This window comes from Nanorana parkeri, unplaced genomic scaffold, assembly GCF_000935625.1.
Source record: "Nanorana parkeri isolate BGI_ZX_2015 unplaced genomic scaffold, ASM93562v1 scaffold27, whole genome shotgun sequence".
Taxonomy (NCBI): Eukaryota; Metazoa; Chordata; class Amphibia; order Anura; family Dicroglossidae; genus Nanorana; species Nanorana parkeri.
In genome coordinates this window covers 3,202,295-3,217,060 of record NW_017306295.1, presented here as the reverse complement: position 1 = coordinate 3,217,060, position 14,766 = coordinate 3,202,295, and the positions used below count along the sequence as shown (strand labels likewise).

Sequence of the window (14,766 nt, the reverse complement as noted above, 5' to 3'; positions counted from 1 at the left end):
TGGCCTGTTCACCCCCCGCAGCTTACCTCATGGTAGGACTCCCGCTCCTGATACCACGGGCTGTGGGCGGTGCAGGGGGTGGAGCCAAATGTGCTGAAAGTGGCTGGTCCTTCTAGCAGCTGATCAGCACAACCCCGGCAGCAGACGGGACCTGATAGGCCTGCCCAGTAAACGGTCCCGCCCACTCTCCATGGTAACAAGCTGATTAACAGGCTCCTCTCCTCCTATGTAGAGGAGCCTCTGTCCCTGTAGGGAATGAGCCTGCCAATCAACTGGCTACCATGGCAACTGGGCAGGACCATCCTCCTTTGCTACAAGGAGCCTGTACTGGATTCAGGCTCTCCCTGCTGACTTGATGGGGCCCGGCCCGGTACAGGAGGCTGCCTGTATCCTCCTGTCAGCGGCACTGGCCACGTGCCCCCGGGCAGTTTTCGGCTACCCAAATGTTCAGTCCACCCCTGCACAGGGCCATACACCATCAAGGAGGAGCAAATTTCTGTTGCCAGGATTCACAGCCAGCAGTCTGTACAAATCAAGAACAGACCAACAGATGCCATGGCTGTATGCAAATTCAAGAAATTCCAAGCATATAGGGAAGGGTCAGTGGCCCTGGGCACAAACTGTTTTAGTCAAAGGACACTCATCAATTCATCCCTGTACACTTGTAAGGACTCGCACTTACGTACAATCATGGAGTCTGTCACCCTGTCAATAATTTGCACACGTTGCATACCGCGGCTGTACACAAACCCCTGTGACGTCTGGACACAGCAATACACCCCTTCTTGACGGTGTACAGCCCTAAGTAGCCAAGTAAATGAGTTCTTATATATCAAGCTATAGCCACATAACTTCTAGTTTAACTCATTTTGTTAATAGGCAGTTATAAAGAATAAAGTGGCCACTAAATGGGCAATACTCTAACAAAGATCAGAATATTTTCAAAGTGGTAAGCATTATTATACCAAGTCCAATTATCTTTATTTTTTTTCGCATTTGATAACATTTTTCCAAACATCAGTATGTCATACATGACTGATCGCTGATGCTAGAACTTTGTAGCCATGTGCACTCTGTGCAATAAGTTGCACAGTTGTTCCAATGTGCTGCACAAACCTTTCAGCAGAACTTAATAAGAGAGCTACACGCAGCTGACAAGAAGCACACTGCCAAGCCCAAGGTTTATGAGCCATGATACCATCTGCCTGTGCCAAGTCAATCACCCAGTCACATAGATAAATGCTTAGGCCACTTAGGCCAATTAGGTCACTGCCTTTGCTTCCGCTGGGTGTTAGGCCTTTGTACCCTATAGCCGCAATGTCAAGAAAACATCATTAAAAACCTGTAGGCTAATAAAGCCACTGACTCCAACACTACATAAATACACAATAAAGGTACAATACACAATTAGTTGTACATATACCGTATTTTGTGGTCCATAAGGGTGTGCGCCTTAGAAACCTCTGGCAAGGATATTCAAGCCATTAAAATGTAATTATACCCATCATTATTAAAACCATTTTTTCCAACACACTATCTAGGGTACATTTCTGCCTTCTTTTATGTATACCTTGGTATTTACTAGGGATGCACCAATACCGTTTTTTCGATATCGAGTACAGGTATCGGACCATGACCCCGTCTCTCCCGGCTTCCTGATTGTCTGGGAAGCCGGTGTTCTAACGAAAGAACAATGGCTTTACTTCCCGAAGCTGCCTGGCTTTCTGTCCACTCAGGAATCTGCACGGCACGTCATGTGGTGCCGCCCGGCTTCCTGATTGGTCAGGAAGCCAGGCTGCCTAGCAACAAGTGAAGCCAGCTTCCTAGCCAATCAGGAGGCCGAGCGGCACGTCATGACCTGCCTCCTGATTGACTATGAAGCTGGCTTCACTTGTTGCTAGGCAGCCTGGATTAGCAACCAATCAGGAAACCGGGACGCTTGGGTCATAACCCGCCGCCCAACTTCCTGATTGGAAAGGAAGTCGGCTTCATGTTCCTTTGGCGCTGCTAGTCAGAGTGAGATCTCCCTCTGACCGGAAGTTTCGGTATCGGAACTTCCGGTCAGTATTTGGGCAAAGTATCGGAGCATTTGGGCGAGTACGGGTATTCGCCCAAACACTCGTATCGGTGCATCCCTAATGATAAAACATACTTCGATTACATAAAGAAATGGGAATACTACTGGATACACATGTATTTTGCAGGGCTCCAGAAAGCAGATGGGATTTCAAATTTACATACATAGAAAAATGGGGTTTTCCTTGTGTGGCATTTGTATGTAAAAAAAAAAAAAAGAAAAAAAAGAAACCACAAATGAACCACTTGCTCAGGTGTTAAACCCCCTACCTGGCCAGGCCATTTTTCAGTATTCAGAGCTGCAGTACTTTGGCTGACATTTATTCCGTCATGCAACGCTGTACTGAAATGAATTTTATACCATATTTTATACCAAAGGATGTGTAGGTAGATGGAAATACCGACTATTCAAAGTAAATACATTTTCAATACAGTAGAGCCACAAATTTACTTTAATAGGAAGACATTAGTTTATTAACTTTCAACTAGTCAAGATTTTTTGAAAAAGCACCCATTTGGTCAGAGCATTTTCCAGAATCCTCCTACCCAACGTCTTGCAACTGGCTCAGAAATCTATGCATACTTTGACTTCTCCTTTAAGTCAAATGAAATGCAAAGCTAAGCTTGCTCAATATCGCGCAAAATGCAAATCGCGCGATTTGCGAACCGCTCAATGTGAACGGGGCCTTGAACCTGAACTGTCGCGGCTCTGTCATCAGCGATCCACGATCTTTTTAGTATGCCAGTGTCACACAGGGCAGGGAGAGAGAGAGGGGGGAAGGAGCCCTCTCTCTTCAGCATTTACTACAAATGGGAAAGTCCATATATGGTAAATGGTGTCCCTGTAGACTGGCAAGCATGCGATCTGCAGGGATCTCCAGCTCTCAAGAATCACTGTCAGTCACAGTGAGGAAGATCAGTGGGGAGGATCCCGTCAGACACGTCGGGATGTCTCCTCATTGCGGCGCTTAGCCCCGCCCACCACCTTAAATAAGGGTTTACAGCCTTACTGTGCATTTTGGCTAATTAGAGTAAATTACATAATTTACTTATTTAGCCTAAGGAATGCATTAATCAAGAAAAGATAGAACCCCATAGTTCTCCTTTAATAGATTTTATCTAAAATAAAAAGTTGACTTAAGCTTTACAAAATATTTGAATTGAATGTACAATAAACAATGACTTCAAAATCTATAAATATTATAATCACATTTTAGAAGAGTCAGGGATACATAAATAGTATCTATAATTTACCTATATTTCTGTAATTTGACCATACTGAACTTATAAAATGCTACAAAAAATATCCATGTTTGTAATTATGAATTCAAAATAAACTACATACATTAAATTATTTCTTTCAGTTTAAGGGTAGCAGACATAACAGCTTTCTTGTGTTATAGTATATCGGTTTACCCAATAGCACTGAACTGCAACAGAACATATATTGTAACATCTACGAAAAAAAAATTCATTGATCTTTCACCTTGCTACAATCCATTGAACACCCCGCAGTACAGTGTAAAACAAATATTCTCTTGAAAACATTATACATGGATTTTACTAAAACAGTAGATGCATTAAAATGACTTAAGTTACCTTATTGACTGATCTGCTGTCTCAGCGACTCACACAATCCAAACCGGTCTCTAGCGGTGGAAACCGTTCTAGCCAATTAATTATTTTTACTTCCAGCCAATTAGTTCTAGCCAATGAAATATGTTCAAGGAAACGTATTCATTTATACTACAACTGCAGAAAAACAGTAATATTTAAAAGCAGAGGTCTCAAAGTACCGGCCCGCGAACTGGTACCATGTGGCCCGCGGTCACGAACCACGTTCCTGACTTGCGAGAGCAGTTACATGACCTGCATTGCTGTCAGATGCAGCCTGCATAGCTGGTCCTATCAGTGCCGGCACTCACTAGTTTCTTTCGGCCGGAGCTCTAACAGATCTGGGCTCTGGCCGACAGGCTGGATTAGTAAGGTCTGCACTGGCTGTAGATCCTTAAATCATCTATGAATTGGTGCGGACACTGTCCTTCCTTCTGGAGGGTGGCGACCTTTGTTCCCCATGGTCCCTGTGTGTGTTGTAAATTAGCCACCATGCCAATCTAGGTCCAACGATGGACTATAACCTCATGTTTGTTGAAAATATAGTCCATCACAGAAGCGAGCTTGGAGCGGTAGCTACTTTACAAAACACACAGGGACCATGAGGAATAAAAGTAGCCACTCTCCAGAAGGAAGGACAGTGTCGGCACCAATTCAGAGATGATTTGAGGATCTACAGATGAGTGATATACCAATAAGCTACATCTTTGTTAATAGTTAACGGACTTGAATGCATTTTTAAGTTTGAGTTTAGTGTCACTGATGAGTAATACATTTGGCTCACTGCGTCACGTATATCAAAGTGCTGCACTTTTTCGTTAAAATCCACTGTGTATATTTATTTAGATTAAGACAGCAGGCATTTTATAGGATTCCTTGAAGAAATCAGAGCGGAATATACAATAATTTAATTTAGATCTTACATTAAACCAACCTTTTTAGATTATCAATCTCTCTTCTTGCTTGTTCCAGAGCTAGTTCTTCCGCAATTTTTCTCCTGAGCTCTTCTTCATTAACTAATAATAAAACAGAAATAAAAAAATATATAAAAAATCAGGGTCATTACTGCCTTGTAACACAGTCAATATTATGTACTAAAACCACTGTACTGTAAGCCCATAACAAATTAGCAAAATATCATGTCATTATAATATTTACTTAGCTAAACCCTGTGAATCGGTAGTACAATATTCCATAAAAACCTCAGATAATTTGTACATGTACAGTAATGTGAAACCCCCTCCCCAATCACATGTCCCGAGCTTACTTGTCCCTCCCAGATGCCCGAGACTTCCATGGCATGTGTTACTAGATCAGCAAACATCCATTTACTGATCTACCGTGGGAAGAATGAGCAGGGCATGCCCTCAGCTGAGCACTTCTGGGTTCAGATATGTCAATATGTGGCCTCTTTGACCAGGAAAAAATTTAAATCGGGCACAGCATGTGCTTGATTGCCTTCAACAGAGTGCAGCATTGACATTAGGGGTTTAATGAACCCATGATGTCTCCTTAAAGAGAACCTGTCAACTGCACCATGCTATCACATAGGCAGCTTTATCAGTCCCCTTTGTGATAATTTGGTTAAAAATAACAGAAAAAAGCTAAAAAATGTACATCTCATCAAAAATAAAAAAAATAATAACAAGAGATGTATACAAATATTTAAAGCCCCCTGCACATATGAACAAAAAGTACATTCAAAGCATCCAAGGTGGTAAACAAAAAGCCAACAAACATCACCACACTCTAAGAAGTGGGGGCACCCCCTCATTGCCAGAAGGGCTTGGTCATGGGCTTGTAGGTTTTGGGAGTCCAAGTGTTGCAGTGGAACTGAATCCAAAGTTTTGCCATTGTCCTAGAAGACTGGGAAAAATTAAAGGATTTCTTCTTAGGTTCAGGAGTGGAAGATTTTGCCATTAGTCTTTTGCTGGGGCAGAAGGATGTTTTCTGAGTCAGTTCTTATGGAAGTGATTTTGGTCATAAGGTTTGACATAGGAGCAGACAATTCCTCCCTGGATAATGCAAACGAGGGAGTCACACTAAGGGGAGGTAGTGGAGACCCCCCCGTTACAGGGCATAATGACTTAGGCAAGGGATCGCTGTCCAGGCTGTCAGCATCAGGCACCAGCAGCAGGAAACTAGATGTCCAGTTCCAGGAGAGGAGCATGGCAACAGTGCAGTACACAGTGGAAGGCAAAAAAGACAGTAGAAGGCAAAAGAGGCAGTGCGTGAATTCATATTTGAAGAAGCCATGCTTGCGCATTAAAAAGGCATGTGACAGTGCAAATATAGAAGCAGCGCCCGCTTCCCTTAATGCTGGTGGATACACACGTCACACCCTAGATCTTAACCCCAGTGGGGATAATTGGCCAAGTAAACTCCATAGCTCCCAGAAGGACAAAGCCCTGACTTAACATAACAGAGGTCAGCAAGGTTCTCTGTGGCCACAAGCACAGTAGAGAAGATGTGAAACAGGACTAAGGGAGCAAGCCCCTTACAGCAATCTTCTTCCCTCCAGTGGACATAGCCTTAAGTGTCTTCAGGGATGGGCTGCCCCCGGCAGGAGTACCACCACCCTGGACCTGTAAAGCGCTCTGTGGCTAACTTAAACAATACACTAGGTGGCCTGAAAAGAGAGCCAAGCAGAGCCCAGTGCCTGCAGGTCATATTAAAGACATCTTCTTTATCGCAGGGTCTAAGAATGTGTTGCAAGGCTGAGCTGAGGATCAGACAATCTGGAAAACTGTGCCTTGGAGCCCTCTAGGCTCTGAAGTAACAAACAATCTGGATTGCAGAAACAAAATGTATTGGCAAGTAAGAAAAAGTAACAGTGATGCTATTCCCCAGGCAAAAAAGAGATGTATTCTACTTGGACACTAACAAAAAACTGAGGCATGATGGGAGAGGTTATACTGGCTGGTAGATTATTTTTATTGCCAGTGTTCAATTTGCCTGAAGGTGGCAGTATAACAAATTTGTCCCTTAAGGTGCCCATACACCTTACGATTATCGGACAAAACTTTTCGTCCGATGATCGAATAGTCGTACAATTTTCATACGGCAGCCCCATCCTGCCCCGATGATCGCAAGACTAATTTAGCCGTAATTAATGAAAAGCACCTGGACGAAATGCGGTAATTGATTTGCCGTATTTTCGTTAGCGCAAGCGCAGTGTACATCGTACGACTTTTGACGGACGGAAACGCCAGCAACCTTACAACAAATCGTACAATCTAGCAAAGTTTTCAAACATGCTTGACCGTCAAAAGTCGTACGATTGTACAGTATTGTCGGTCGGACACTGCAATGCACACATACGATTATCGGACGAAAAGTCGATCGCATACGAAAATCGTACGATAATCGTAAGGTGTATGGGCACCTTTAATGAAGGATTAAGAAAATACATGTTCCAATGCACTCATATAACGGCGGGTGATACAATGGAGTCTTTTTCTAGGAAGATGGGAAAGCTGTGGATCCCAATTCCATTGAGACTTTATTTTTGTATTGCGCAGGAGTGCATTCTCATAAGATTTGGAATACTCAACTATCCCAGGTTCCGGAGAAGGCCTAGTGACATAACCCTTACTTAGTTGAGAGCATCAGAAGCTAGGGTGTAAGGTGTGTTTTGGGGATTTTTTGTTTTGCTTTTACATCAAAAATAATTTTAGGGGGTGGTGGGGTCTAGCTAATAAATGGACCTTGATTTTTCATGCAAGATCCATTTTAAAGTATAACCGTTAAGAAACAAACAGCATGTACCCATAATCAGATATAGGAAGGGATTTACTAATTGCAAATTTCAGTGAAGGTTACAAATGACAGATCAGCTCTCACAGTTAAGAAGCTTTTAAATGTTGGAGGAGGGTTTGAAACACAAAAACATATTGTATGATATGGCTGTGAAACAGCTATTCCCTTTGCTTATTTATGATCCACATACAAAGTTGTGAACATTCTTCCATTTAAGACACAAAAAAGTGGCATGGACAATGCATTTCTGACAAGAGCAACGTGTTTGTACGACATTTTTTGGTCTTGCTGAAAACATTGTTAGCGTGAAAAAAGAAAACTGATACAGCCAACACATTAAAAGGATTGGTAAGCTGTGCCATTATAACATTTTGTTTTTGTGTTTTAGTAATCCTTTAATGTCAGCAACAACCTTCACATACAATTATACAGTATGTCAATTTACCTTGTTTCTTGCATTAAATCTCCCTGTGATAATTATGGCATTTGGATAGTAAGGACTGAGCCTGCTGCTGGGTGCCACCATCTTAGATATGACATCAGCAGCCCCAGACAGACTCATTCATTTATGTTTGAGGCTCCCTGGACAGTCTTTATCTGATGACGGGTCAGAAAGACTTATAGCAGAAGCTTGCACATAGCAGAGCATGAACTGACACTTCCAGAAAGTGGTTAGATTGCTACTAAAGTTACAGGGGTCACAACAAAGAAGAAGAAAAAACGTTTTACTTTTAAGTGGGGCAGGTGCTTATTATGTTCTACTGCTGCAATGTTTTAAAAAGTGACGTCTGATGACAGGGTCTCTTTAAACAAAACAGGGTAAGGATAAAACTCTTGTCAGCTTGTTATTGCGGTCTGTGTCCTTATTGCAGATTTTCCTCACTTTCTGTCTAGCAAAACCGCTGTCAGCAGGACAGAACTGCCTCATTCACAAGGTCACAAAAAACAGGCATTTTCTTCACATTAATAAAGCTTTGCAAATGCCTGTTCTTTGCATGAATAGCAAATGGTCTAGTTGGCTTGTGTCGCTTCTAATCCATTTTGATGTTGCCTGCAACATTTGCCCATCATTACAAGTTGTCAAACGTCTCCATGCAACTCAATTGATGAGCACTGCAAATGTGTTCAGGGCACTGCTAGGGCATGTACATTCTCTCATGGTCAGGGCCCTCCTTACCATCTTGTCTTCATTTGTATTCTAACTCTAATGTCTTCCCTATATTGTAATGCGCTGCACAAACTGTTGGCGCTATATAAATCCTGTATAATAATAATAATAATAAAAAAACAATAATACTATTTTGGGATAGTCCCCTATCCCCCACATATGCAAACACATGTAGGGTGCACCTAGGTGCAAAAATTCTAGAACCATTGATCACTGTTAGCACTAAACTGATAAACGGAAAAAGCATTTAAAGTGCCCCATATGGGAAATTTGGGGCATTGAAATTTTTTGCGGATTCACCAGCGAACGCAATTTTAAAGGCTTGACATGTTTGGTATCTATTTACCTGGTGTGACCCTATCTTCTATAATTTAACAAAAAAGTGGGTATGATATTCTGTTTCTGTGCAATAAAATTCATCTTAGTGCATTTTATCCTAAAAATACTGGTTTAATAAACATTTGCACAAATACCAAGCGACATAAAAACTGCAACTATTATTTTTTTTATTCTACAGTGCCTCTGCTTTCAAAAAATATATCATTGTTTGGGGGGTTTGAAGCTGTTTTCTAGCCCAAAATTCAGATTATATCATGTGTGTGCAAATAGTAAGAAAGTGCTCCAGACAGCAAGTGGTTAAAGTGTGTCTCTAGACAAAACCACTCATCAGGGAGACACAGAAAGTTAGGTGAAATCACTACTAAAAGCGTTCATCTGAACAATTGTCTCTATTGGAAGTTTAACCTTACCATTCATTCTGGTGACAAATACAAATTTGGGATTTCTCATCACTTTCTGTGCTGGTGTCTATAGTCTCTATGACAAATCGAGAGGGCGAATCTCCACACATCAGGGGACACAATTGCAATAGAAGGGTTTTTGGACCACCTGTGTGAACGGAGCCTATCGGGTCCGCCCATCAGTTTTTCAAGTGGACCCCATTGGATGCCCAATTTAGGTCTATGAGTGTCCGTTTACACCTGGTTACCCCAGACTCTGGCCAGGTTCGAAAAAACAAATGGATCACAGATCTGTTTCGCTGGACCTAATCGTGCCAGATCGGAGGTAATCTGATGTCAACATACACATGCCTGTTTACATTCAATTCCCCATAAACCGACATGGGGTCCAGTAAATTCAGCTGGAGGGTCACGGATGTCACATCGGTGATGTCCATCCGTACTGCTCTGATCAGGAGGAGATCCGTGCAGAGATCCCCTCATGATCAGCACGTTAACAGGGGCCTTCAACCTTCCTTGCTCCATTCAACAAAAAAAAGTTTGGGCTAGATGTCCACAACATTGGTTAAAGCAGCTATACTGATTGTAAAAAAAATATGTTTTTGTATTAATGGGTTCACAGATTTGTAAGCAACAACCTATATATAGCAATAGCCACACTAAGGAAAGTCTTCACATGAAAAAGCAGTTTCATAAATGCATTCCATGCTATCTGTTGTTACAGAATAGCTTTTTAATGCAACCTTAATAAAACACCATCACATTATTTACATCTCCATTTTTACATTCATGAACTAACAAACACAGGACAGACAACCTGAACCTTTTAATGACAGCACCATCTGCTTAAATACAGTAGCTGGCAGAGTAGTGGTAGCATTAGAGACATAAAAGTTAATGAAGTTGTCAAACGGAGAAGTCTTAACAGTACACTAATAATCATAAATACTAAGCCAGAAAAAAAACACACAGTAACAAACACTATGGCGACCTGCAGCACTAACAGCATCAAGGCAAGAGTTTATTATCTGCTTTTATTGCTCCTTCAGGATTAATCTGCTTCTTTATTTCATTCCAATTTGAAACGCATAATATGCAAATAATCTTCATTTTATTATGTGCCACCTAATAAGGACCGCAAGATGTGTCACGGCTGGATATTGCACGCCACATGAAGACAAAGCACATTTATGAATTCCAGATGAGTGAGGAGAAATATATGAGCTTTTGGATCTTGATAAGAAATATCAGTGACAGCTATTTCATCTGTCTAGTCCAGGAAGACACAACAAAAAGACGTTGCAGAGGAATAAAATAATAAAGTGTTTACCAAAGGACTTTATTGCAATGCACTACACATACATAATACTCTGTTTTTCTTTTAAAATGTTATCAAGAAATGCTTCAAAGAGTCTCAAAATAGGGTGGCAGAATTTTTAGGATTTTGATATTCCACCTAACCCAATTGTAAAGAATAGAAAATATACACAAACATACAGTGTTTGTTATGTGGCATATTCAAATTTCTTTTAAAACCCCTCTGAAGTTGCGTGCAAATTTCAACTGGTTCTTGATGAAGGTTCTGCACCCCGGTCTGTGCTTCAGTGGGGTACATAAATAACATAAGGGGACCCCCCCCTCAATGCTTCCATATAGAGGAACTATCACTTGCACTGTGCTATCACATAGGGGCACTGTTAGTCCCCAATATGATTAGCAATAAAGCGTAAAAAATAAAAAAATAAAAAAAAGTGACATAAAATGTTTTTTTTTTTACAGCAAATGACGATTGCACCACACAGATTACATATTGCTATGGACCTGTTTCTCTCCCGGGCGTCCAGGAGCCTCTATGTAATAGCGGGAGATTGTCATTCGACCCCCGACGGGGGACCCACAATGGGGTCGCGACCCCCAGGTTGCTCTAGTGGTATCAAAACCTCTCCCCCCCCCCCTCCCATGAACAGATTCCTCCATCAGCTAGCCAGATGCTGCTCATGGCCGTGCCTGCACCTAAACTTAGACACGATGCACGTCAATAAATAGACGTTTTTTGCAAATTTGGAGTGCCGGTGTCTCTGCTTTAGTGCACCTAGACACACATACACAGCATGCAGCCAGCCATGGCCTCACTCACAGTTTGAATGAGGGCAGAAGGAGCCTGTGGCTCCTCTGCCCTCAGTACCCTACCCCACGACCAGGAAGTTAGAAGAACCCCGAGTATATTTCTGGTCACAAAGGAGGACGCAAGCGGCCACAGTTAAGTGTGGGGGGACTGGGTATTTTTTGCCTTAACGCAGAGAAAGCATTAAAATAGAAAAAGACCAGGCCTTTACTACTACTTTAAATTAGGTACACACCAATAGCGATATGCCCCGGTACCTGCACTTTAAATGTTTAAACGCTTGGTGGGGACCTCGGCAGCCTTCCTGTGAGCCTGTTTACAGCGCCAGCAACACATCTTCTCCTTCCTGGGAACCCCGCCGCCCCGAAACCACGCAGAGCACTGGTGAGACCCCACAGAGCCCTCCTGAGATCCTCCCCTGGAGACATCAGGCCGGCACCCCGAGCAGCACAGAGTATGTAGCATTATATTATTCTGCATTGCTGGGATTTTTAGACCTAGGAGTGAGTGGCAGCTGAAACCAGGCCCTGGTGCTTCACCACTATCCTAAAATCATTTGTCTGTAATGCTTTATTAACTAAGGTAATAAGGTAAGGTAATAAAATAGAAGCTCAGAAAAATAATCACATCTGTGTTAATGCTTTTAACAGCCTAGACAGTTTGTTTTTTTGCCCATAGCTGGACTTTAAGGATCTGTCTCTTTTTACAAGACTATCTGTAATAATTCCGCCTATTTTAGAAGTATGTTTATTAATACAACAGTTGTATTGGTGCAGACACAGTACAGCATGAGTGGCTCTACATTTAAGAGTCTCGGCATTCTTTTGGTTAGAACAGAGCACAGATACACTTTACAGAGCAAATCTCTTGAGTTCAGTATCTCTGTACTACAGTGAGGTTCCTGGCAATGACATTCAGACACCTGCCACTCCATGTGGAGATTCAAATGAACAGCATCTGTAGCATAGAATAAGAAATGTCATCTTGAAATTAAAATTTCTCCATTACAACAGACAGAATTCAAAGAGTTTGGTCTAACTTTGGTTCTTTAGAAGCCACAGTTTTATTTCTGGGCATTCAATGTAGATATTGACTACAGAATACTATTATGCCTTCCATAGGTATAAAGAGATATTTAGAAAATGTAAGACCCTAGGTTACATATGTCTCAGGAAAATCATAAAATGTAAAATTTAACAACTCATTACATTATGAATAAAGAACAAAAATTGTGTTATGCTGAATGCACAATAGGCAGATAGAGGGAATTGTAGTTGAAAGGAAACCTATAGTGGAGAACTAAGGAGTCTGCCATTACCATTCACCTCTCCTGAAAATGCTGGTTACCTGGTTAATATGCTGATTTCTTGTTTTCAGTCACTGGCTTTCAAGGAAGGTCATCAATAGTTTAGGAAGCCGAGGAGTGGATAAAGACTCGCCCCCCAGCTTCCTGATTGGCCGGGAAGCCTGCTCCATGCTTCATCGTCACCTGGTGACAAGGTAGCATGAGTCACTCCCCAATTTCCTAGTTGGTCAGGAAGCCAGACGGCGAATCATTACCTGCCCCCCGGCTTCCCGATTGGCCAGAAAGCCGGCTCCATGCTGCCTCGTCACCTGGTGACGAGGGTGCATGGAGTCAACTTCCCGGCTAATCAGGAAGCAGGGCAGCAAGTCATTATGCGACCATGTATACACAGCGGCTGGCCGGGAGGTAGTTAATGTGACTTTCAGTATCGGTATTGGCGGGTACCGAAAAAGTAATATCAGTACTCGTACGTGATACCTTAAAACAGGCATCGGTGACTCCCTAGTAAAAAGGAAACAAAACAAAAAAACACACATCGAAAGGACTGGTAAGCTGCAATATATTACATTTATGTTTTTAGGTTTAAATTGCTTTAAGACAATCAGCAAGGAAAGTAAATTTTTCAGAAAAAGTGACAGTATCTGCAACTCTCTCAGAACAGGGTCCCTATAGTGTCACGTGGCTATTCCAAGAAAAAGGAACCTTGCTGAACTCCCAGGTGGATATACAAGCGGGTGCTCAAAATGAATGCAGATGGCGCCGCCACATGTAGATAGTTGAAGAATGTCAACAGCACACCAAGTCGATGATTACAGAAAATAAGTGTTCATTGACAAGATACTTAAAGACGCACTAAAACCTTGGGCTGGGTTCACATCTGGGCGTACGGAATGTGCGCGTTTGCCGCGCGTTTCGTGCCGCGTTTCTACAGCAATTTGCGGTAAAAGAAACGCACGACAAACGCGTTTCCAAGGGCTATCTGGCTGTATCCGAATGGATACGCGCGGAAAATACGCCCCAAGAAGCTCCTGTACTTCTTTGGGCGTAGGGCGTTTTTCAGCGCGTTCCTACGTGCAGAAATACGCCCAGGTGGGAACCATGCCCATAGGCAATTATTGGTTTTCACATGCTGAGCGTTTTACAGCGCGTCTTTACGCCCTGTAAAACGCCCAGGTGTGAACCAGGCCTTATAGATGACCAAAGGCAGACATATTGATAGTCGAGTCTAGGTGGCAAACATGGCTCCCTACATAACATAGATAGTGGAGTGACTGTAGCCACCCAGGAACAGAAAGTCTGTTATTCACAGGATTACCAGGTAAAATTAAAGCAGAACTCAAGGAATAGTTTATATTAACCCTTGCAGTGCAGCTAATTCCACGCTGCAAGGGTTAAGTGCTCGTTTGTGTCTAGGTGCTAAAACAGGGGTAGCCAAACTCCGGCCCTCCAGCTGTGGTGGAACTCCAAATCCCATGAGGCATTGCAAGATTCTCACAGCCACAGACATGACTCTCGGAGAGAGATGCACCATGGGATTTGTAGTTTCACCACAGCTGGAGGGCCGGAGTTTGGCTACCCCTGTGCTAAAAAAACGGATATACTCACCTGAAGCTCCGAGCCAGCTAGGTGTCTCAGAGCTCCCTCCAGCCTGTTCCCTCCTCCTCCTCCGCACATTGGATTGTTCCTCGGGGTCTGCACAGTATATAGACGTGATGATTTACTAGACCTTAGACCACTGCAGAGGAGAGTGAGAGACAATTCAGGACTGGATTTCGCCCGATTCTCGTACGAGAATCGAGCAGTGTATGGGCACCTTAAGAAGAAGCCGGCTCGGAGCTTTGGGTGAGTATATCTTTTTTTTTTATTACCCTAGACACAAACGAGCAGTTAACACTTGCAGTGCAGGGGTAACCTCATTACAAGGGTTTATAAAAATAAATAATTCATGGTGTTCTTTAAAAATAAATTAAGGTGGGGG

General features: G+C 42.5%; 1 protein-coding gene across 1 annotated transcript in view; it reads right to left on the bottom strand.

Moving 5' to 3' along the window:
- CHCHD3 (coiled-coil-helix-coiled-coil-helix domain containing 3) overlaps positions 1 to 14,766 on the bottom strand; it is a 148,541-nt gene that overhangs the window by 122,080 nt on the left and 11,695 nt on the right. The window contains exon 3 of the mRNA XM_018566239.1: positions 4,625 to 4,706. Coding sequence (XP_018421741.1) covers positions 4,625 to 4,706 — 82 coding nt within the window. The remainder of the gene's footprint in view (positions 1 to 4,624; positions 4,707 to 14,766) is intronic.